The sequence below is a fragment of the Haematobia irritans genome, chromosome 4 (assembly GCF_050003625.1).
Source record: "Haematobia irritans isolate KBUSLIRL chromosome 4, ASM5000362v1, whole genome shotgun sequence".
NCBI classification, from domain to species: Eukaryota; Metazoa; Arthropoda; class Insecta; order Diptera; family Muscidae; genus Haematobia; species Haematobia irritans.
Window position 1 is genome coordinate 209,320,299 of NC_134400.1, and position 23,508 is coordinate 209,343,806.

General features: G+C 32.4%; 1 protein-coding gene across 1 annotated transcript; it reads left to right on the top strand.

Moving 5' to 3' along the window:
• The first annotated feature begins 20,044 nt into the window (after window positions 1–20,044).
• Window positions 20,045–21,406, top strand: LOC142235967 (transcription factor Adf-1-like). Its single transcript, XM_075307216.1, has 2 exons — window positions 20,045–20,183; window positions 21,087–21,406. The coding sequence occupies exons 1-2, from the start codon at window positions 20,045–20,047 to the stop codon at window positions 21,404–21,406; spliced, it is 459 nt and encodes a 152-aa protein (XP_075163331.1).
• The last annotated feature ends 2,102 nt before the right edge of the window (window positions 21,407–23,508 follow it).

Consider the following 23,508-nt stretch of genomic DNA (forward strand, 5'->3'; position numbering starts at 1 on the left):
CCATCCAAATCCTGAAAAAAATGAAATTTTTATATGACAAACTTGTTTTGCTCATATCTCCTAAACTATGCGTCCTAGATCGAAAAGGAAATTAATTTATGACCACCCCCAAAAAATCGAAAATTTCATCCAAATACTGAAAAAATTAAAATTTTTATATGAAAAACTTGTTTTGCTCATATCTCCTAAACTATGCGTCCTAGAGCGAAAAGGAGCTTAATTCATGATCACCCCCAAAAAATTCGAAAATTCCATCCAAATACTGAAAAAATTTAAATTTTTATATGAAAAACTTGTTTTGCTCATATCTCCTAAACTATGCGTCCTAGAGCGAAAAGGAGCTTAATTCATGACCACCCCAAAAAAATCGAAAATTCCATCCAAATACTGAAAAAATTGAAATTTTTATATGAAAAACTTATTTTGCTCATATCTCCTAAACTATGCGTCCTAGAGCGAAAAGGAGCATAATTCATGACCACCCCCAAAAAATCGAAAATTCCGTCCAAATACTGAAAAAATTTAAATTTTTATATGAAAAACTTGTTTTGCTCATATCTCCTAAACTATGCGTCCTAGAGCATAGTTTCCATCCAAATACTGAAAAAATTGAAATTTTTATATGACAAACTTGTTTTGCTCATATCTCATAAACTATTCGTCCTAGAGCGAAAAGGAAATTAATTTATGACCACCCCCAAAAAATCGAAAATTTCATCCAAATACTGAAAAAATTAAAATTTTTATATGGAAAACTTGTTTTGCTCATATCTCCTAAACTATGCGTCCTAGAACGAAAAGGAGCTCAATTCATGACCCCCAAAAAATCGAAAATTCCATCGAAATACTTAAAAAATTGAAATTTGTATATGAACAATTTGTTTTGCTCATATCTCATAAACTATGCGTCCTAGAGCGAAAAGGAACTTAATTCATGACCACCCCAAAAAAATCGAAAATTCCATCCAAATCCTGAAAAAAATGAAATTTTTATATGACAAACTTGTTTTGCTCATATCTCCTAAATTATGCGTCCTAGAGCGAAAAGGAAATTAATTTATGACCACCCCCAAAAAATCGAAAATTTCATCCAAATACTGAAAAAATTAAAATTTTTATATGAAAAACTTGTTTTGCTCATATCTCCTAAACTATGCGTCCTAGAGCGAAAAGGAGCTTAATTCATGACCACCCCCAACAAATCGAACATTCCATCCAAATACTGAAAAAATTGAAATTTTTATATGAAAAACTTATTTTGCTCATATCTCCTAAACTATGCGTCCTAGAGCGAAAAGGAGCATAATTCATGACCACCCCCAAAAAATCGAAAATTCCATCCAAATACTGAAAAAATTGAAATTTTTATATGAAAAACTTATTTTGCTCATATCTCCTAAACTATGCGTCCCAGAGCGAAAAGGAGCTTAATTCATGACCACCCCCAAAAAATCGAAAATTCCATCCAAATTCTGAAAAAATTTAAATTTTTATATGATAAACTTGTTTTGCTCATATCTCCTAAACTATGCGTCCTAGAGCGAAAAGGAGCTTAATTCATGACCACCCCCAAAAAATCGAAAATTCCATCCAAATCCTGAACAAAATGAGATTTTTATGTGAAAAACTTGTTTTGATCATATCTCCTAAACTAGAGCGAAAAGGAGCTTAATTCATGACCACCCCCAAAAAATCGAAAATTCCATCCAAATACTGAAAAAATTGAAATTTTTATATGAAAACCTTGTTTTGCTCATATCTCCTAAACTATGCGTCCCAGAGCGAAAAGGAACTTAATTCATGACCACCCCCAAAAAATCGAAAATTCCATCCAAATCCTGAAAAAAATGAAATTTTTATATGACAAACTTGTTTTGCTCATATCTCCTAAACTATGCGTCCTAGATCGAAAAGGAAATTAATTTATGACCACCCCCAAAAAATCGAAAATTCCATCCAAATACTGGAAAAATTGAAATTTTTATATGAAAAACTTGTTTTGCTCATATCTCCTAAACTATGCGTCCTAGAGCGCAAAGGAGCTTAATTCATGACCACCCCCAAAAAATTCGAAAATTCCATCCAAATACTAAAAAAATTGAAATTTTTATATGAACAATTTGTTTTGCTCATATCTCCTAAACTATGCGTCCTAGAGCGAAAAGGAGCTTAATTCATGACCACACACAAAAAGTCGAAAATTCCATCCAAATACTGAAAAAATTGAAATTTTTATATGAAAAACTTATTTTGCTCATATCTCCTAAACTATGCGTCCTAGAGCGAAAAGGAACTTAATTCATGACCACCCCCAAAAAATCGAAAATTCCATCCAAATCCTGAAAAAAATGAAATTTTTATATGACAAACTTGTTTTGCTCATATCTCCTAAACTATGCGTCCTAGATCGAAAAGGAAATTAATTTATGACCACCCCCAAAAAATCGAAAATTTCATCCAAATACTGAAAAAATTAAAATTTTTATATGAAAAACTTGTTTTGCTCATATCTCCTAAACTATGCGTCCTAGAGCGAAAAGGAGCTTAATTCATGATCACCCCCAAAAAATTCGAAAATTCCATCCAAATACTGAAAAAATTTAAATTTTTATATGAAAAACTTGTTTTGCTCATATCTCCTAAACTATGCGTCCTAGAGCGAAAAGGAGCTTAATTCATGACCACCCCAAAAAAATCGAAAATTCCATCCAAATACTGAAAAAATTGAAATTTTTATATGAAAAACTTATTTTGCTCATATCTCCTAAACTATGCGTCCTAGAGCGAAAAGGAGCATAATTCATGACCACCCCCAAAAAATCGAAAATTCCGTCCAAATACTGAAAAAATTTAAATTTTTATATGAAAAACTTGTTTTGCTCATATCTCCTAAACTATGCGTCCTAGAGCATAGTTTCCATCCAAATACTGAAAAAATTGAAATTTTTATATGACAAACTTGTTTTGCTCATATCTCATAAACTATTCGTCCTAGAGCGAAAAGGAAATTAATTTATGACCACCCCCAAAAAATCGAAAATTTCATCCAAATACTGAAAAAATTAAAATTTTTATATGGAAAACTTGTTTTGCTCATATCTCCTAAACTATGCGTCCTAGAACGAAAAGGAGCTCAATTCATGACCCCCAAAAAATCGAAAATTCCATCGAAATACTTAAAAAATTGAAATTTGTATATGAACAATTTGTTTTGCTCATATCTCATAAACTATGCGTCCTAGAGCGAAAAGGAACTTAATTCATGACCACCCCAAAAAAATCGAAAATTCCATCCAAATCCTGAAAAAAATGAAATTTTTATATGACAAACTTGTTTTGCTCATATCTCCTAAATTATGCGTCCTAGAGCGAAAAGGAAATTAATTTATGACCACCCCCAAAAAATCGAAAATTTCATCCAAATACTGAAAAAATTAAAATTTTTATATGAAAAACTTGTTTTGCTCATATCTCCTAAACTATGCGTCCTAGAGCGAAAAGGAGCTTAATTCATGACCACCCCCAACAAATCGAACATTCCATCCAAATACTGAAAAAATTGAAATTTTTATATGAAAAACTTATTTTGCTCATATCTCCTAAACTATGCGTCCTAGAGCGAAAAGGAGCATAATTCATGACCACCCCCAAAAAATCGAAAATTCCATCCAAATACTGAAAAAATTGAAATTTTTATATGAAAAACTTATTTTGCTCATATCTCCTAAACTATGCGTCCCAGAGCGAAAAGGAGCTTAATTCATGACCACCCCCAAAAAATCGAAAATTCCATCCAAATTCTGAAAAAATTTAAATTTTTATATGAAAAACTTGTTTTGCTCATATTCCCTTAAACTATGCGTCCTAGAGCGAAAAGGAGCTTAATTCATGACCACCCCCAAAAAATCGAAAATTCCATCCAAATCCTGAACAAAATGAGATTTTTATGTGAAAAACTTGTTTTGATCATATCTCCTAAACTAGAGCGAAAAGGAGCTTAATTCATGACCACCCCCAAAAAATCGAAAATTCCATCCAAATACTGAAAAAATTGAAATTTTTATATGAAAACCTTGTTTTGCTCATATCTCCTAAACTATGCGTCCTAGAGCGAAAAGGAGCTTAATTGATGACCACCCCCAAAAAATCGAAAATTCCATCGAAATACTAAAAAAATTGAAATTTTTATATGAAAAATTTGTTTTGCTCATATCTCCTAAACTATGCGTCCTAGAGCGAAAAGGAGCTTAATTCATGACCACCCCCAAAAAATCGAAAATTTCATCCAAATCCTGAAAAAATTGAAATTTTTATGTGAAAAACTTGTTTTGATCATATCTCCTAAACTATGCGTCCTAGAGCGAAAAGGAGCATAATTCATGACCACCCCCAAAAAATCGAAAATTCCATCCAAATCCTGAAAAAATTGAAATTTTTATATGAAAGACTTGTTTTGCTCATATCTCCTAAACTATGCGTCCTAGAGCGAAAAGGAGCTTAATTCATGACCACCCCCAAAAAATCGAAAATTCCATCCAAATCCTGAACAAAATGGGATTTTTATGTGAAAAACTTGTTTTGATCATATCTCCTAAACTAGAGCGAAAAGGAGCTTAATTCATGACCACCCCCAAAAAATTCGAAAATTCCATCCAAATACTGAAAAAATTGAAATTTTTATATGACAAACTTGTTTTGCTCATATCTCCTAAACTATGCGTCCTAGAGCGAAAAGGAGCTTAATTTACGACCACCCCCAAAAAATCGAAAATTCCATCCAAATACTGAAAAAATTGAAATTTTTATATGAAAAACTTGTTTTGCTCATATCTCCTAAACTATGCGTCCTAGAGCGAAAAGGAGCTTAATTCATGACCACCCCCAAAAAATTCGAAAATTCCATCCAAATACTAAAAAAATTGTTTTGCTCATATCTCATAAACTATGCGTCCTAGAGCGAAAAGGAACTTAATTCATGACCACCCCAAAAAAATCGAAAATTCCATCCAAATCCTGAAAAAAATGAAATTTTTATATGACAAACTTGTTTTGCTCATATCTCCTAAATTATGCGTCCTAGAGCGAAAAGGAAATTAATTTATGACCACCCCCAAAAAATCGAAAATTTCATCCAAATACTGAAAAAATTAAAATTTTTATATGAAAAACTTGTTTTGCTCATATCTCCTAAACTATGCGTCCTAGAGCGAAAAGGAGCTTAATTCATGACCACCCCCAACAAATCGAACATTCCATCCAAATACTGAAAAAATTGAAATTTTTATATGAAAAACTTATTTTGCTCATATCTCCTAAACTATGCGTCCTAGAGCGAAAAGGAGCATAATTCATGACCACCCCCAAAAAATCGAAAATTCCATCCAAATACTGAAAAAATTGAAATTTTTATATGAAAAACTTATTTTGCTCATATCTCCTAAACTATGCGTCCCAGAGCGAAAAGGAGCTTAATTCATGACCACCCCCAAAAAATCGAAAATTCCATCCAAATTCTGAAAAAATTTAAATTTTTATATGAAAAACTTGTTTTGCTCATATCTCCTAAACTATGCGTCCTAGAGCGAAAAGGAGCTTAATTCATGACCACCCCCAAAAAATCGAAAATTCCATCCAAATCCTGAACAAAATGAGATTTTTATGTGAAAAACTTGTTTTGATCATATCTCCTAAACTAGAGCGAAAAGGAGCTTAATTCATGACCACCCCCAAAAAATCGAAAATTCCATCCAAATACTGAAAAAATTGAAATTTTTATATGAAAACCTTGTTTTGCTCATATCTCCTAAACTATGCGTCCTAGAGCGAAAAGGAGCTTAATTGATGACCACCCCCAAAAAATCGAAAATTCCATCGAAATACTAAAAAAATTGAAATTTTTATATGAAAAATTTGTTTTGCTCATATCTCCTAAACTATGCGTCCTAGAGCGAAAAGGAGCTTAATTCATGACCACCCCCAAAAAATCGAAAATTTCATCCAAATCCTGAAAAAATTGAAATTTTTATGTGAAAAACTTGTTTTGATCATATCTCCTAAACTATGCGTCCTAGAGCGAAAAGGAGCATAATTCATGACCACCCCCAAAAAATCGAAAATTCCATCCAAATCCTGAAAAAATTGAAATTTTTATATGAAAGACTTGTTTTGCTCATATCTCCTAAACTATGCGTCCTAGAGCGAAAAGGAGCTTAATTCATGACCACCCCCAAAAAATCGAAAATTCCATCCAAATCCTGAACAAAATGGGATTTTTATGTGAAAAACTTGTTTTGATCATATCTCCTAAACTAGAGCGAAAAGGAGCTTAATTCATGACCACCCCCAAAAAATTCGAAAATTCCATCCAAATACTGAAAAAATTGAAATTTTTATATGACAAACTTGTTTTGCTCATATCTCCTAAACTATGCGTCCTAGAGCGAAAAGGAGCTTAATTTACGACCACCCCCAAAAAATCGAAAATTCCATCCAAATACTGAAAAAATTGAAATTTTTATATGAAAAACTTGTTTTGCTCATATCTCCTAAACTATGCGTCCTAGAGCGAAAAGGAGCTTAATTCATGACCACCCCCAAAAAATTCGAAAATTCCATCCAAATACTAAAAAAATTGAAATTTTTATATGAACAATTTGTTTTGCTCATATCTCATAAACTATGCGTCCTAGAGCGAAAAGGAGCTTAATTCATGACCACACACAAAAAGTCGAAAATTCCATCCAAATACTGAAAAAATTGAAATTTTTATATGAAAAACTTATTTTGCTCATATCTCCTAAACTATGCGTCATAGAGCGAAAAGGAACTTAATTCATGACCACCCCCAAAAAATCGAAAATTCCATCCAAATCCTGAAAAAAATGAAATTTTTATATGACAAACTTGTTTTGCTCATATCTCCTAAACTATGCGTCCTAGATCGAAAAGGAAATTAATTTATGACCACCCCCAAAAAATCGAAAATTTCATCCAAATACTGAAAAAATTGACATTTTTATATGAAAAACTTGTTTTGCTCATATCTCCTAAACTATGCGTCCTAGAGCGAAAAGGAGCTTAATTCATGACCACCCCCAAAAAATCGAACATTCCATCCAAATACTGAAAAAATTGAAATTTTTATATGAAAAATTTGTTTTGCTCATATCTCCTAAACTATGCGTCCTAGAGCGAAAAGGAGCTTAATTCATGACCACCCCAAAAAAATCGAAAATTCCATCCAAATACTGAAAAATTGAAATTTTTATATGAAAAAATTTTTTTTTGCTCATTCTCCTAAACTATGCGTCCTAGAGCGAAAAGGAGCTTAATTCATGACCACCCCAAAAAAATCGAAAATTCCATCCAAATACTGAAAAAATTGAAATTTTTATATGAAAAACTTATTTTGCTCATATCTCCTAAACTATGCGTCCTAGAGCGAAAAGGAGCATAATTCATGACCACCCCCAAAAAATTGAAAATTCCGTCCAAATACTGAAAAAATTGAAATTTTTATATGAAAAACTTATTTTGCTCATATCTCCTAAACTATGCGTCCCAGAGCGAAAAGGAGCTTAATTCATGACCACCCCCAAAAAATCGAAAATTCCATCCAAATTCTGAAAAAATTTAAATTTTTATATGAAAAACTTGTTTTGCTCATATCTCCTAAACTATGCGTCCTAGAGCGAAAAGGAGCTTAATTTATGACCATCCCCAAAAAATAGAACATTCCATCCAAATACTAAAAAAATTTAAATTTTTATATGAAAAATTTGTTTTGCTCATATCTCCTAAACTATGCGTCCTAGAGCGAAAAGGAGCTTAATTCATGACCACACCCAAAAAATTCGAAAATTCCATCCAAATACTGAAAAAATTTAAATTTTTATATGAAAAACTTGTTTTGCTCATATCTCCTAAACTATGCGTCCTAGAGCATAGTTTCCATCCAAATACTGAAAAAATTGAAATTTTTATATGACAAACTTGTTTTGCTCATATCTCATAAACTATTCGTCCTAGAGCGAAAAGGAAATTAATTTATGACCACCCCCAAAAAATCGAAAATTTCATCCAAATACTGAAAAAATTAAAATTTTTATATGAAAAACTTGTTTTGCTCATATCTCCTAAACTATGCGTCCTAGAACGAAAAGGAGCTCAATTCATGACCCCCAAAAAATCGAAAATTCCATCGAAATACTAAAAAAATTGAAATTTGTATATGAACAATTTGTTTTGCTCATATCTCATAAACTATGCGTCCTAGAGCGAAAAGGAGCTTAATTCATGACCACACACAAAAAGTCGAAAATTCCATCCAAATACTGAAAAAATTGAAATTTTTATATGAAAAACTTATTTTTCTTATATCTCCTAAACTATGCGTCCTAGAGCGAAAAGGAACTTAATTCATGACCACCCCAAAAAAATCGAAAATTCCATCCAAATCCTGAAAAAAATGAAATTTTTATATGACAAACTTGTTTTGCTCATATCTCCTAAATTATGCGTCCTAGAGCGAAAAGGAAATTAATTTATGACCACCCCCAAAAAATCGAAAATTTCATCCAAATACTGAAAAAATTAAAATTTTTATATGAAAAACTTGTTTTGCTCATATCTCCTAAACTATGCGTCCTAGAGCGAAAAGGAGCTTAATTCATGACCACCCCCAACAAATCGAACATTCCATCCAAATACTGAAAAAATTGAAATTTTTATATGAAAAATTTGTTTTGCTCATATCTCCTAAACTATGCGTCCTAGAGCGAAAAGGAGCTTAATTCATGACCACCCCAAAAAAATCGAAAATTCAATCCAAATACTGAAAAAATTGAAATTTTTATATGAAAAACTTATTTTGTTCATATCTCCTAAACTATGCGTCCTAGAGCGAAAAGGAGCATAATTCATGACCACCCCCAAAAAATCGAAAATTCCATCCAAATACTGAAAAAATTGAAATTTTTATATGAAAAACTTATTTTGCTCATATCTCCTAAACTATGCGTCCCAGAGCGAAAAGGAGCTTAATTCATGACCACCCCCAAAAAATCGAAAATTCCATCCAAATTCTGAAAAAATTTAAATTTTTATATGAAAAACTTGTTTTGCTCATATCTCCTAAACTATGCGTTCTAGAGCGAAAAGGAGCTTAATTCATGACCACCCCCAAAAAATCGAACATTCCATCCAAATACTGAAAAAATTGAAATTTTTATATGAAAAGCTTATTTTGCTCATATCTCCTAAACTATGCGTCCTAGAGCGAAAAGGAGCATACTTCATGACCACCCCCAAAAAATTGAAAATTCCATCCAAATACTGAAAAAATTGAATTTTTTATATAAAAAACTTATTTTGCTCATATCTCCTAAACTATGCGTCCTAGAGCGAAAAGGAGCTTAATTCATGGCCACCCCCAAAAAATTGAAAATTCCATCGAAATACTAAACAAATTGAAATTTTTATATGAAAAATTTGTTTTGCTCATATCTCCTAAACTATGCGTCCTAGAGCGAAAAGGAGCTTAATTCATGACCACCCCCAAAAAATCGAAAATTCCATCCAAATCCTGAAAAAATTGAAATTTTTATATGAAAAACTTGTTTTGCTCATATCTCCTAAACTATGCGTCCTAGAGCGAAAAGGAGCATAATTCATGACCACCCCAAAAAAATCGAAAATTCCATCCAAATACTGAAAAAATTGAAATTTTTATATGAAAAGCTTATTTTGCTCATATCTCCTAAACTATGCGTCCTAGAGCGAAAAGGAGCATACTTCATGACCACCCCCAAACAATCGAAAATTCCATCGAAATACTAAAAAAATTGAAATTTTTATATGAAAAATTTGTTTTGCTCATATCTCCTAAACTATGCGTCCTAGAGCGAAAAGGAGCTTAATTCATGACCACACCCAAAAAATCGAAAATTCCATTCAAATACTGAAAAAATTGAAATTTGTATATGAAAAACTTTTTTGCTCATATCTCCTAAACTATGCGTCCTAGAGCGAAAAGGAGCATAATTCATGACCACCCCCAAAAAATCGTAAATTCCATCGAAATACTAAAAAAATTGAAATTTTTATATGAAAAACTTGTTTTGCTCATATCTGCTAAACTATGCGTCCTAGAGTGAAAAGGAGCTTAATTCATGACCACCCCCAAAAAATCGAAAATTCCAACCAAATCCTGAAAAAATTGAAATTTTTATGTGACAAACTTGTTTTGCTCATATCTCCTAAACTATGCGTCCTAGAGCGAAAAGGAGCTTAATTCATGACCACACCCAAAAATCGAAAATTCCATCCAAATCCTGAAAAAATTGAAATTTTTATATGAAAAACTTATGTTGCTCATATCTCGTAAACTATGCGTCCTAGAGCGAAAAGGAGCTTAATTCATAACAACTCCCAAAAACTCGAAAATTCCATCCAAATACTAAAAAAATTGAAATTTTTATATGAAAAACTTATTTTGCTCATATCTCCTAAACTATGCGTCCTAGAGCGAAAAGGAGCTTAATTCATAACCACCCCCAAAAAATCGAAAATTCCATCCAAATACTAAAAAAAATGAACTTTTTATGTCCAAATACTGAAAAAATTGAAATTTTTATATGAAAAACTTGTTTTGCTCATATCTCCTAAACTATGCGTCCAAGAGCGAAAAGGAGCTTAATTCATGACCACCCCCAAAAAATCGAAAATTCCATCCAAATGCTGGAAAAATTGAAATTTTTATGTGAAAAACTTGTTTTGATCATATCTCCTAAACTATGCGTCCTAGAGCGAAAAGGAGCTTAATTCATGACCACCCCCAAAAAATCGAAAATTCCATCGAAATACTAAAAAAATTGAAATTTTTATATGAAAAACTTGTTTTGCTCATATCTCCTAAACTATGCGTCCTAGAGCGAAAAGGAGCTTAATTCATGACCACACAAAAAAAATCGAAAATTCCATCCAAATACTGAAAAAATTGAAATTTTTATGTGAAAAACTTGTTTTGATCATATCTCCTAAACTATGCGTCCTAGAGCGAAAAGGAGCTTAATTTATGACCACCCCCAAAAAATCGAAAATTCCATCGAAATACTAAAAAAATTGAAATTTTTATATGAAAAACTTGTTTTGCTCATATCTCCTAAACTATGCGTCCTAGAGCGAAAAGGAGCTTAATTCATGACCACACAAAAAAAATCGAAAATTCCATCCAAATACTGAAAAAATTGAAATTTGTATATGAAAAACTTGTTTTGCTCATATCTCCTAAACTATGCGTCCTAGAGCGAAAAGGAGCTTAATTCATGACCACCCTCAAAAAATCGAAAATTCCATCGAAATACTAAAAAAATTAAAATTTTTATATGAAAAATTTGTTTTGCTCGTATCTCCTAAACTATGCGTCCTAGAGCGAAAAGGAGCTTAATTCATGACCACCCCCAAAAAATCGAAAATTCCATCCAAATCCTGAAAAAATTGAAATTTTTATGTGAAAATCTTGTTTTGCTCATATCTCCTAAACTATGCGTCCTAGAGCGAAAAGCAGCTTAATTCATGACTACCCCCAAAAAATCGAAAATTCCATCCAAATCCTGAAAAAATTGAAATTTTTATATGAAAAACTTGTTTTGCTCATATCTCCTAAACTATGCGTCCTAGAGCGAAAAGGAGCTTAATTCATGACCCCCAAAAAATCGAAAATTCTATCCAAATCTTGAAAAAATTGAAATTTTTCTATGAAAAACTTGTTTTGCTCATATCTGCTAAACTATGCGTCCTAGAGCGAAAAGGAGCTTAATTCATGACCAGCCCCAAAAAATCGAAAATTCCAACCAAATCCTGAAAAAATTGAAATTTTTATGTGACAAACTTGTTTTGCTCATATCTCCTAAACTATGCGTCCTAGAGCGAAAAGGAGCTTAATTCATGACCACACCCAAAAAATCGAAAATTCCATCCAAATCCTGAAAAAATTTAAATTTTTATATGAAAAACTTATTTTGATCATATCTCCTAAACTATGCGTCCTAGAGCGAAAAGGAGCTTAATTCATGACCACCCCCAAAAAATCGAAAATTCCATCCAAATCTTGAAAAAATTGAAATTTTTATATGAAAAACTTATTTTGATCATAGCTCCTAAACTATGCGTCCTAGAGCGAAAAGGAGCTTAATTCATGACCACCCCCAAAAAATCGAAAATTCCATCCAAATCCTGGAAAAATTGACATTTTTATATGAAAAACTTGTTTTGCTCATATCTCCTAAACTATGCGTCCTAGAGCGAAAAGGAGCTTAACTCATGACCACACCCAAAAAATCGAAAATTCCATCCAAATCCTGAAAAAATTGAAATATTTATATGAAAAATTGTTTTGCTCATATCTCCTAAACTATGCGTCCTAGAGCGAAAAGGAGCTTAACTCATGACCACACCCAAAAAATCGAAAATTCCATCCAAATCCTGAAAAAAATTAAATTTTTATGTGAAAAACTTGTTTTGATCATATCTCCTAAACTATGCGTCCTAGAGCGAAAAGGAGCATAATTCATGACCACCCCCAAAAAATCGAAAATTCCATCGAAATACTAAAAAAATTTAATTTTTCTATGAAAAACTTGTTTTGCTCATATCTGCTAAACTATGCGTCCTAGAGCGAAAAAGAGCTTAATTCATGACCACCCCCAAAAAATCGAAAATTCCAACCAAATCCTGAAAAAATTGAAATTTTTATGTGACAAACTTGTTTTGCTCATATCTCCTAAACTATGCGTCCTAGAGCGAAAAGGAGCTTAATTCATGACCACACCCAAAAAATCGAAAATTCCATCCAAATCCTGAAAAAATTGAAATTTTTATATGAAAAACTTATTTTGCTCATATCTCCTAAACTATGCGTCCTAGAGCGAAAAGGAGCTTAATTCATAACCACTCCCAAAAACTCGAAAATTCCATCCAAATACTAAAAAAATTGAAATTTTTATATGAAAAACTTATTTTGCCCATATCTCTTAAACTATGCGTCCTAGAGGGAAAAGGAGCTTAATTCATGACCACCCCCAAAAAATCGAAAATTCCAACCAAATCCTGAAAAAATTGAAATTTTTATGTGACAAACTTGTTTTGCTCATACCTCCTAAACTATGCGTCCTAGAGCGAAAAGGAGCTTAATTCATGACCACACCCAAAAAATCGAAAATTCCATCCAAATCCTGAAAAAAGTTTTTATATGAAAAACTTATTTTGCTCATATCTCGTAAACTATGCGTCCTAGAGCGAAAAGGAGCTTAATTCATAACAACTCCCAAAAACTCGAAAATTCCATCCAAATACTAAAAAAATTGAAATTTTTATATGAAAAACTTATTTTGCTCATATCTCCTAAACTATGCGTCCTAGAGCGAAGAGGAGCTTAATTCATAACCACCCCCAAAAAATCGAAAATTCCATCCAAATACTAAAAAAAATGAACTTTTTATGTCCAAATACTGAAAAAATTGAAATTTTTATATGAAAAACCTGTTTTGCTCATATCTCCTAAACTATGCGTCCAAGAGCGAAAAGGAGCTTAATTCATGACCACCCCCAAAAAATCGAAAATTCCATCCAAATGCTGGAAAAATTGAAATTTTTATGTGAAAAACTTGTTTTGATCATATCTCCTAAACTATGCGTCCTAGAGCGAAAAGGAGCTTAATTCATGACCACCCTCAAAAAATCGAAAATTCCATCCAAATACTGAAAAAATTGAAATTTTTATATGAAAAACTTATTTTGCTCATATCTTCTAAACTATGCGTCCTAGAGCGAAAAGGAGCTTAATTCATGACCACCCCCAAAAAATCGAAAATTCCATCGAAATACTAAAAAAATTGAAATTTTTATATGAAAAACTTGTTTTGCTCATATCTCCTAAACTATGCGTCCTAGAGCGATAAGGAGCTTAATTCATGACCACACAAAAAAAATCGAAAATTCCATCCAAATACTGAAAAAATTGAAATTTGTATATGAAAAACTTTTTTTGCTCATATCTCCTAAACTATGCGTCCTAGAGCGAAAAGGAGCTTAATTCATGACCACCCCCAAAAAATCGAAAATTCCATCCAAATCCTGAAAAAATTGAAATTTTTATGTGAAAATCTTGTTTTGCTCATATCTCCTAAACTATGCGTCCTAGAGCGAAAAGCAGCTTAATTCATGACTACCCCCAAAAAATCGAAAATTCCATCCAAATCCTGAAAAAATTGAAATTTTTATGTGAAAAACTTGTTTTGATCATATCTCCTAAACTGTGCGTCCTAGAGCGAAAAGGAGCTTAATTCCTGACCACCCCCAAAAAATCGAAAATTCCATCGAAATACTAAAAAAATTGAAATTTTTATATGAAAAACTTATTTTGCTCATATCTCCTAAACTATGCGTCCTAGAGCGAAAAGGAGCTTAATTCATGACCACACTCAAAAAGTCGAAAATTCCATCCAAATACTGAAAAAATTGAAATTTTTATGAAAAATTTATTTTGCTCATATCTCCTAAACTATGCGTCCTAGAGCGAAAAGGAGCTTAATTCATGACGACACCCAAAAAATCGAAAATTCCATCCAAATTCTGAAAAAATTGAAATTTTTATTTGAAAAACTTGTTTTGCTCATATCTCCTGAACTATGCGTCCTAGAGCGAAAAGGAGCTTAATTCATGACCACACCCAAAAAATCAAAAATTCCATCCAAATCCTGAAAAAAATTAAATTTTTATGTGAAAAACTTGTTTTGATCATATCTCCTAAACTATGCGTCCTAGAGCGAAAAGGAGCTTAATTCATGACCACCCCAAAAAAATCGAAAATTCCATCCAAATCCTGGAAAAATTGAAATTTTTATATGAAAAACTTGTTTTGCTCATATCTGCTAAACTATGCGTCCTAGAGCGAAAAGGAGCTTAATTCATAGCCACCCCCAAGAAATCGAAAATTCCATCCAAATACTAAAAAATTTGAAATTTTTATGTGAAAAATTTGTTTTGCTCATATCTCCTAAACTATGCGTCCTAGAGCGAAAAGTAGCTTAATTCATGACCACCCCAAAAAAATCGAAAATTCCATCCAAATCCTGGAAAAATTGAAATTTTTATATGAAAAACTTGTTTTGCTCATATCTCCTAAACTATGCGTCCTAGAGCGAAAAGGAGCTTAATTCATGACCACCATCCAAATACTGAAAAAATTGAAATTTTTTTATGAAAAACTTGTTTTGCTCATATCTCCTAAACTATGCGTCCTAGAGCGAAAAGGAGCTTAATTAACGACCACCCCCAAAAAATCGAAAATTCCATCCACATCGTGAAAAAATTAAAATTTTTGTATGAAAAACTTGTTTTGCTCATATCTCCTAAACTATGCGTCTTAGAGCGAAAAGGAGCTTAATTCATGACCACCCCCAAAAAATCGAAAATTCCATCCAAATTCTGAAAAAAATGAAATTTTTATATGAAAAACTTGTTTTGCTCATATCTCCTAAACTATGCGTCCTAGAGCGAAAAGGAGCTTAATTCATGACCACCCCAAAAAAATCGAAAATTCCATCCAAATCCTGGAAAAATTGAAATTTTTATATGAAAAACTTGTTTTGCTCATATCTCCTAAACTATGCGTCCTAGAGCGAAAAGGAGCTTAATTCATGACCACCATCCAAATACTGAAAAAATTGAAATTTTTTTATGAAAAACTTGTTTTGCTCATATCTCCTAAACTATGCGTCCTCGAGCGAAAAGGAGCTTAATTAACGACCACCCCCAAAATATCGAAAATTCCATCCAAATCCTGAAAAAATTTTAATTTTTATGTGAAAAACTTGTTTTGATCATATCTCCTAAACTATGCGTCCTAGAGCGAAAAGCAGCCTTATTCATGACCACCCCCAAAAAATCGAAAATTCCATCCAAATCCTGAAAAAATTAAAATTTTTATGTGAAAAACTTGTTTTGATCATATCTCCTAAACTATGCGTCCTAGAGCGAAAAGGAGCTTAATTCACGACCACCCCCAAAAAAATCGAAAATTCCATCCACATCCTGAAAAAATTGAAATTTTTGTATGAAAAACTTGTTTTGCTCATATCTCCTAAACTATGCGTCCTAGAGCGAAAAAGAACTTAATTCGCGACCACCACCAAAAAATTCATAAAAAAATGAAAATTTTATATGAAAAACTTCTTTTGCGCGTATCTCCTAAACTAAGCGTCGTAAAGCGAAAAGGAGGTTAATTCGTGACCTCCCCCAAAAAATCAGAAATTCGACCCAAATCCTAAACAAAATGAAATTTTTATATGAAAAACTTCTTTTGCTCGTATCTCCTAAACTAAGCGTCATATAGCGAAAAGGAGGTTAAATCGTGACCACACCAAAAAAATCAAAATTTCCATCAAAAAAATCAAATTTTTATATGAAAAACTTCTTTTGCTCATATCTCCTAAACTAAGCGTCCTAGAACGAAGAGGAGGTTAATCCGTGATCACCCTCAAAAAATTAAAAATTCAACCCAAATCTTAAAAAAAATCAAATTTTTATATGAAAAACTTCTTTTGCTCGTATCTCCTAAACTAAGCGTCATAGAACGAAAAGGAGGTTAATTCGTGACCACTCCCAAAAAAATCAAAAATTCCATCCAAATGAAATGAAAAAAATGAAATTTTTATATGAAACATTTCTTTTGCTCATATCTCCTAAACTAAGCGTCCTAGAGCGAAAAGGAGCTTAATTCGTAACCACCCCCAAAAAATCGAAAATTCCATCCAAATCTTAAAAAAACACCAAAAATTCCACCCAAATCCTAAAAAAATGCAAACTTTTATATGAAAAACTTATTTTGCTCGTATTTCCTAAACTAAGCGTCCTAGAGCGAAAATTAGGTTAATTCGTGACCACTCCCAAAAAAATCAAAAATTCCACCCAAATGAAATGAAAAAAAAAAAATGAAATTTTTATATGAAACATTTCTTTTGCTCATATCTCCTAAACTAAGCGTCCTAGAGCGAAAAGGAGCTTAATTCGTAACCACCACCAAAAAATCGAAAATTCCATCCAAATCTTAAAAAATTCCACCCAAATCTTAAAAAAATTCAAATTTTTATATGAAAAACTTCTTTTGCTCGTATCTCCTAAACTAAGCGTCATAGAACGAAAAGGAGAATAATTCGTGACCACCCCAAAAAAATCAAAAATTCCACTCAAATCCTAAAAAAATGAAATTTTTATATGAAAAACTTCTTTTGCTTATATCTCCTAAACTAAGCGTCATAGAGCAAAAAGGGGGTTAATTCGTGACCACCCTAAAAAAATTAAAAATTCCACCCAAATCTTAAAAAAAAAACTCAAATTTTTGTATGAAAAACTCCTTTTTCTCATGTCTCCTAAACTAAGCGTCCTAGAGCGAAAAGGAGGTTAATTCGTGACCTCCTCCAAAACATCAAAAGTTCCACCCAAATCCTAAAAAAATTAAATTTTTATATGAAAAACTTATTTTGCTCGTATCTCCTAAATTAAGCGTCCTAGAGCGAGAAGGAGGTGTAATTCGTGACCACCCCCAAAAAATAAAAAATTTAACCCAAATCCTTAAAAAAGAAATGCAATTTTTCTATTAGAAACTTCTTTTGCGCATATCTCCTAAACTAAGCGTCATAGAGCGAAAAGGGGGTTAATTCGTGACCACCCTAAAAAAATTAAAAATTCCACCCAAATCTTAAAAAAACTCAAATTTTTATATGAAAAACTTCTTTTGCTCATATCTCCTAAACAAAGCTTCCTAGAGCGAAAAGGAGGTTAATTTGTGATCACCCTCAAAAAATAAAAAATTCCACCCAAATCTTAAAAAAAAAATCAAATTTTTATATGAAAAACTTCGTTTGCTCATATCTCCTAAACTAAGCGTCATAGAGCGAAAAGGAGGCTAATTCGTGACCACCCTAAAAAAATTAAAAATTCCACCCAAATCTTAAAAAAATTCAAATTTTTATATGAACAACTTCTTTTGCTCGTATCTCCTAAACTAAGCGTCCTAAAGTGAAAAGAAGGTTAATTCGTGACCACCCTAAAAAAATTAAAAATTCCACACAAATCTTAAAAAATTCAAATTTTTATATGAAAAACTTCTTTTGCTCATATCTCCTAAACTAAGCGTCATAGAGCGAAAAGGAGGTTAATTCGTGACCACCCCCTACAAATCAAAAATTCCACCCAAATCCTAAAAAAGAAATGAAATTTTTCTATGAAAAACTTCTTTTGCTCATATCTCTTATACTAAGGGCCCTAGAGCGGAAATGAGGTTAATTCGTGACCACCCCAAAAAAATCAAAAATTCCACCCAAATCTTATAAAAAATAAATTTTTTCATGAAAAACTTCTTTTGCTCATATCTCCTAAACTAAGCGACCTAGAGCGAAAAGGAGGTTAATTCGTGACCATCCCCAAAAAATCAAAAAATTCCCCCAAATCATAAAAAAATGAATTTTTTATATGAAAAACTTCTTTTGCTCATATCTCCTAAACTAAGTGTCCTAGAACATAAAGGACGTGACCACCTCCAAAAAATCAAAAATTCCATCGCAATCTAAAAAAAAAAAATAAAATTTTCTCCCAAACTAAGCATCCTAGAAAAAAAGGTTAATTCGTGACAATCCCCAAATAGTCAAAAATTCCATCGAAATCTTAAAAAAAAAATATATATTTTTAATATGAAACACTTCTCTTACTCATATCTCCTAAACTAAGCGTCCCAGAGCAAAAAGGAGGTTAATTCGTGACCACTCCAAAAAATTAAAAATTCTATCCATATCCTAAAAAAAATAAATTTTTATATAAAAAACTTCTTTTGCTCATATTTCCTAAACTAAGCGTCCTAGAGCGAAAATAAGGTTAATTCGTGACACCCCCAGAAAATCACAAAATTCCACCCAAATCCTAAAATATGAAATTTTTATATGAAAAAATTCTTGTGCTCATATCTCCTAAACTAAGCGTCCTAGAGCGAAAAGGAGGATAATTCGGAGAATAAATCCTAAAAAAATGAAATTTTTATATGAAAAACTTATTTTGCTCATATCTCCTAAACAAAGCGTCCTAGAGCGAAAAGGAGGTTAATTCGTGACCACCCCCAAAAAATTAAAAATTCCAAAAAAAATAAATTTTTATATGATAAATTTTTTTGCTCATATCTCCTAAACTAAGCGTTCTAGAGCGAAAAGGAGCTTAATTCGTGACCACCCTAAAAAAATTAAAAATTCCACCCAAATCTTAAAAAAATTCAAATTTTTATATGAAAAACTTATTTTGTTCGTATCTCCTAAATTAAGCGTCCTAGAGCGAAAAGGAGCTTAATTCGCGACCATCCCCAAAATATCAAAAATTCCACCGCAATCTTAAAAATTTAAAATTTTTATATGAAAAAATTATTTTGCTCATATCTCCTAAATTAAGCGTCCTACAGCGAAAAGGAGGTTAATTTGTGACAACCCTCAAAAAATTAAAAATTCCACCCAAATCCCCAAAAAATTAAATTTTTATATGATTAACTTCTTTTGCTCATATCTCCTAAACTAAGCGTCCTAGAGTGAAAAGGAGGTTTATTCGTGACCACGCCCAAAAAATCGAAAATTCCATCCAAATCCTAAAAAATGAAAATTTTTTTTGGAGAATTTCTGTTGCTCATATCTCCGAAACTAAGCGTCCTAGGGCTTACGACAGAGTGCAAGCAAGAAGCGTTGCACCCTTGTGTGTATTTTCTTATAATGTAGCGCAAAAGCTGTCAGAGTAAATACTTAGCTACAAGCGAGACGATACTAGTTCCAGCGAGAAAGCGTGTTGTGCAATGATTTATAGCAAGAACTCGCTTTGTCTCTGTTTGACTTTTTTTTTGATTTTTCCGTTCTTGGGCTGTAGTGACTTTATTCTTTTGACATTTTTTAACATTTCCATGAAATTGATCATTTTGTGAACAATATTTGTGAATTGTGAATAAAAAATATTAATAATGGAAATCGATATGGAAGCTTTTATAACAGAAGTTTTTACGCGACCCGTGATTTGGGACAAGTGTAATAAAAGCTACCCCAATCGTGTTGGTGTGGAAAACAATTGGAAAAATATTCAAGGTGTCATGAAAAAACCAAGTAAGTAAATATAATTTTATTTATATTTTGTTTGAACATACAAAATCGCGGAAAGCATCTCTTATAATACGTCCACTTGATAAGATTACAATATTAAAAGCCCTTTGATTTCCAGCGGAATAATGTTCGCCATAGTTTTTCATGTCTTCCATTACACTCGTGTCCCCTTCAAGATCAATAATAGTGTTATGGAGAACGCAAATGGATTTGACGATATGATCTGCAAAGGATGGATCCGTTTCTATAGGTTTCCAAAGTAAACGCTACTTTGCATTTATAATTCCGAAGGCACATTCTATACACTTTCGTGCGTTCATTATCTGCACTGCAATCCCGCCTTGCATACGGTCTCAAAAGGACGTTCATTAATGGATATGTCTCATCTCCAACAAGCACATTTACAACTTTCGTCCCCGGAAGATGTCTATCGGGTGGCATAAATTGTCTTTTTTTCAATTGGACACATAACTGAGATGAATTGAATGAAACCGCCATCACTTTGTTTTCCATAGCCACCTACTTCTATTGCAATAAATTTGCATTCAGCATCTGCCTCGCCTTGTAGAAAAATTTTTTTTGTGATTATAATACATATTGTGATTATAATACATATTAGATCCTGAATGTTCCGGACATTTGATGCGAATGTGATTGCCATCAATTGCTCCGGCATAATTGGGAAGGTTCCATAAGTTCCAAAATTGGTCTGCTACTTTCTCAATGGAATTTTTCGTAGGTTGTGGCATATGTATTGGTTGTAATATTTCCCAAAGAGCTACAACTGTTTCCTTTACAATGGCTGAAATAGTGCTTCTCCCAGTTCTGAATGAATGTGCCAAGGACGTCCTAGTTACAAGATATCTGAAATTGTTGGTATTGTCATTCAGACATATTTAATTTCAGGAGATCAATTGAAGAAAAAATGGAAAGGATTAAGAGACCAATTCCGGAATGAATTTAAAAAAAATCCAGCTGCTAGATCGGGAGATCTTGGTATTTCCGAGAAGGAATACAACAACTATGTTGTTTGGCCGCACTACAAATCTTTGCTCTTTCTTAAAGACCAAATTAAACCCAGAAAATCTACTGGAAACTTGGTACCATCTACAGAGTCTGAACAAATCCTAATGGAGGAAATTTTTGCTGAAGATATAGAGACCGAAAACTCATTTATGGATGAATCCCAAAGTTCAAATGAATTCACAAAAGTTAAAAAAAAGTAGAAAACGACACATGTTGATGGTGCGACAGAAATGTTGGCAATTGAACAAAAAACCTTCAATTACTTAAAAAAAGGAAATACCCAAAAGGAACGTAGTGACGACGAAGCCTTTTTTTGACAGTTTGTTGCCATATATGAAAAAATGGATATGAGTAGAAAAATGTTATTTCGCATTGACATACAAAAAATTGTTTTCAATTATGCCTTTCCTTATCCTCCAGACCCATATTCGAGTGCCACCAGTAATCAATCAATGATATATGCCTCTCGTACCTCACCAGTTTCACCGATCACGCAAACACAAAATAAATTTCAATAAATTGATAAATAAAAACATTCCTTAACATTTAATTTTACCTCAATGTTATTATTAGTTTTTCGGCGGGGAGTATTGGGGTTTTTATAAAATTTGAAAAACTTCTTTTGGCCATATCGCCTATACTAAGCGTTCTAGTGTCAAAAGGACGTTAATTCGTGACATTTTTTATATGAAAAACTTCTTTTTGCCATATCTCCTAAACTAAGCGTCCAAAGCCAAAAGGACGTTAATTCGTGACCATGCCCAAAAATTTGAAAATTCCATCCAAATCCCAAAAATATTAAAATTTTTATATGAAAAACTCCACCTCCCCAAAAAATATTATACGCACAGGGCACTTAGTATCTCTACTCTAGGGGAAATTATCGAAATGGTCTACTCGCATTTTCCAATAATCAGCTTAATTTGCACTACACATTTTACAGTTCATTTGTATTGTACTATCAAGTGGAAGAGCCACAATCAAATATGCAATGAGCGAATTTAATTGAAGCTTAATTTTTGCGGTTGATGTTCGCTGAATTTTCTAAAAGTAACAAAAATGAAATATGAATTGGTTTGGCTAATTCTAGAGCAGAAGAAACCAAGTGCTTTTGTAGCGGTTACTGCACAAAATAATGAACATGGCATTGCAATTCATTAGAAACATTTTTCATAGAATTATCACAAGAAATGAAGTATGTATTTATGTGTATAAATTACGCTTTGTTTTATTTTGAAGGAGATGAGGGAAATTTATGGCTGTTGTTGAAAAATGGTGATGGTTGTGGGTCAGCTCTTGGAAAATATTCGCCAAGAGAAATGGGTTGATTCATGAAATATTCGAATATGGTGATAGCATTAACAGGTTGGCTGATAAGTCCCCGGTCTAACAAAGAAAAACTCATTTTTTTGTCAAAATTCGTTTTTATTATTCAAAATAGTTCCCTTCAAGAGCGATACAACGATTATAACGACCTTCCAATTTTTTGATACCATTTTGGTAGTACTTCTTCGGTTTTGCAGAGCTTAAGCATATTGATGCATGATATGACCAACACGTTCCTTTGATATCTTTAAGGCCTCTGCTATCTCGATCAACTTCATTTTACGGTCATTCAAAATCATTTTGTGGGTTTTTTTGATGTTTTCGTCAGTAACCACCTCTTTCGGGCGTCCACTGCGTTCACCGTCCTCCGTGCTCATTTCAACACGCTTGAATTTTGCATACCAATCAATTTTTGTTGATTTCCCTGGGGCATAGTCCAGAAACTCATTATCAAGCCAAGTTTTTGCTTCCACCGTATTTTTCCCCTTCAGAAAACAGTATTTTATCAAAACACGAAATTCCTTTTTTTCCATTTTTTCACAATAACAAAAGTTGCTTCACAAAAGACGATCTATCTCACAAACTAATTGATTTACAGACGTCAAATTTTGACACGTATCATTTGAAGGTTGGTACTATATAATTTAATACATTTAATACTAGCGTATTAAATTTTATTGAAATCGGTTCAGATTTAGATATAGCTCCCATATATATCTTTCGCCCGAGATGGCCTAATACGGTCCCAGAAGCCAGAGTTTTACCCCAATTTGGTTGAAATTTTGCATTAGGAGTATAATTAGTAGTGTAGTCAAGTGTGCCAAATTTTATTGAAATCGGTTCAGATTTAGATATATCTCCCATGTATATCGTTCACCCGATTTACACTCATATGACCACAGTGGCCAATCTTTTACTCCGATTTAATTGAAATTTTGCACAGGGAGTAGAATTGGCATTGTTGCTATGTGTGCCA

Excerpts from the sequence above, each read along its gene's own strand:
- LOC142235967 (XM_075307216.1), top strand. The coding sequence starts at position 20,045 with ATGGAAATCGATATGGAAGCTTTTATAACAGAAGTTTTTACGCGACCC. Across the intron at positions 20,184-21,086 it reads AGGTGTCATGAAAAAACCAA|GAGATCAATTGAAGAAAAAA; the intron begins GTAAGTAAATAT and ends ATTTAATTTCAG.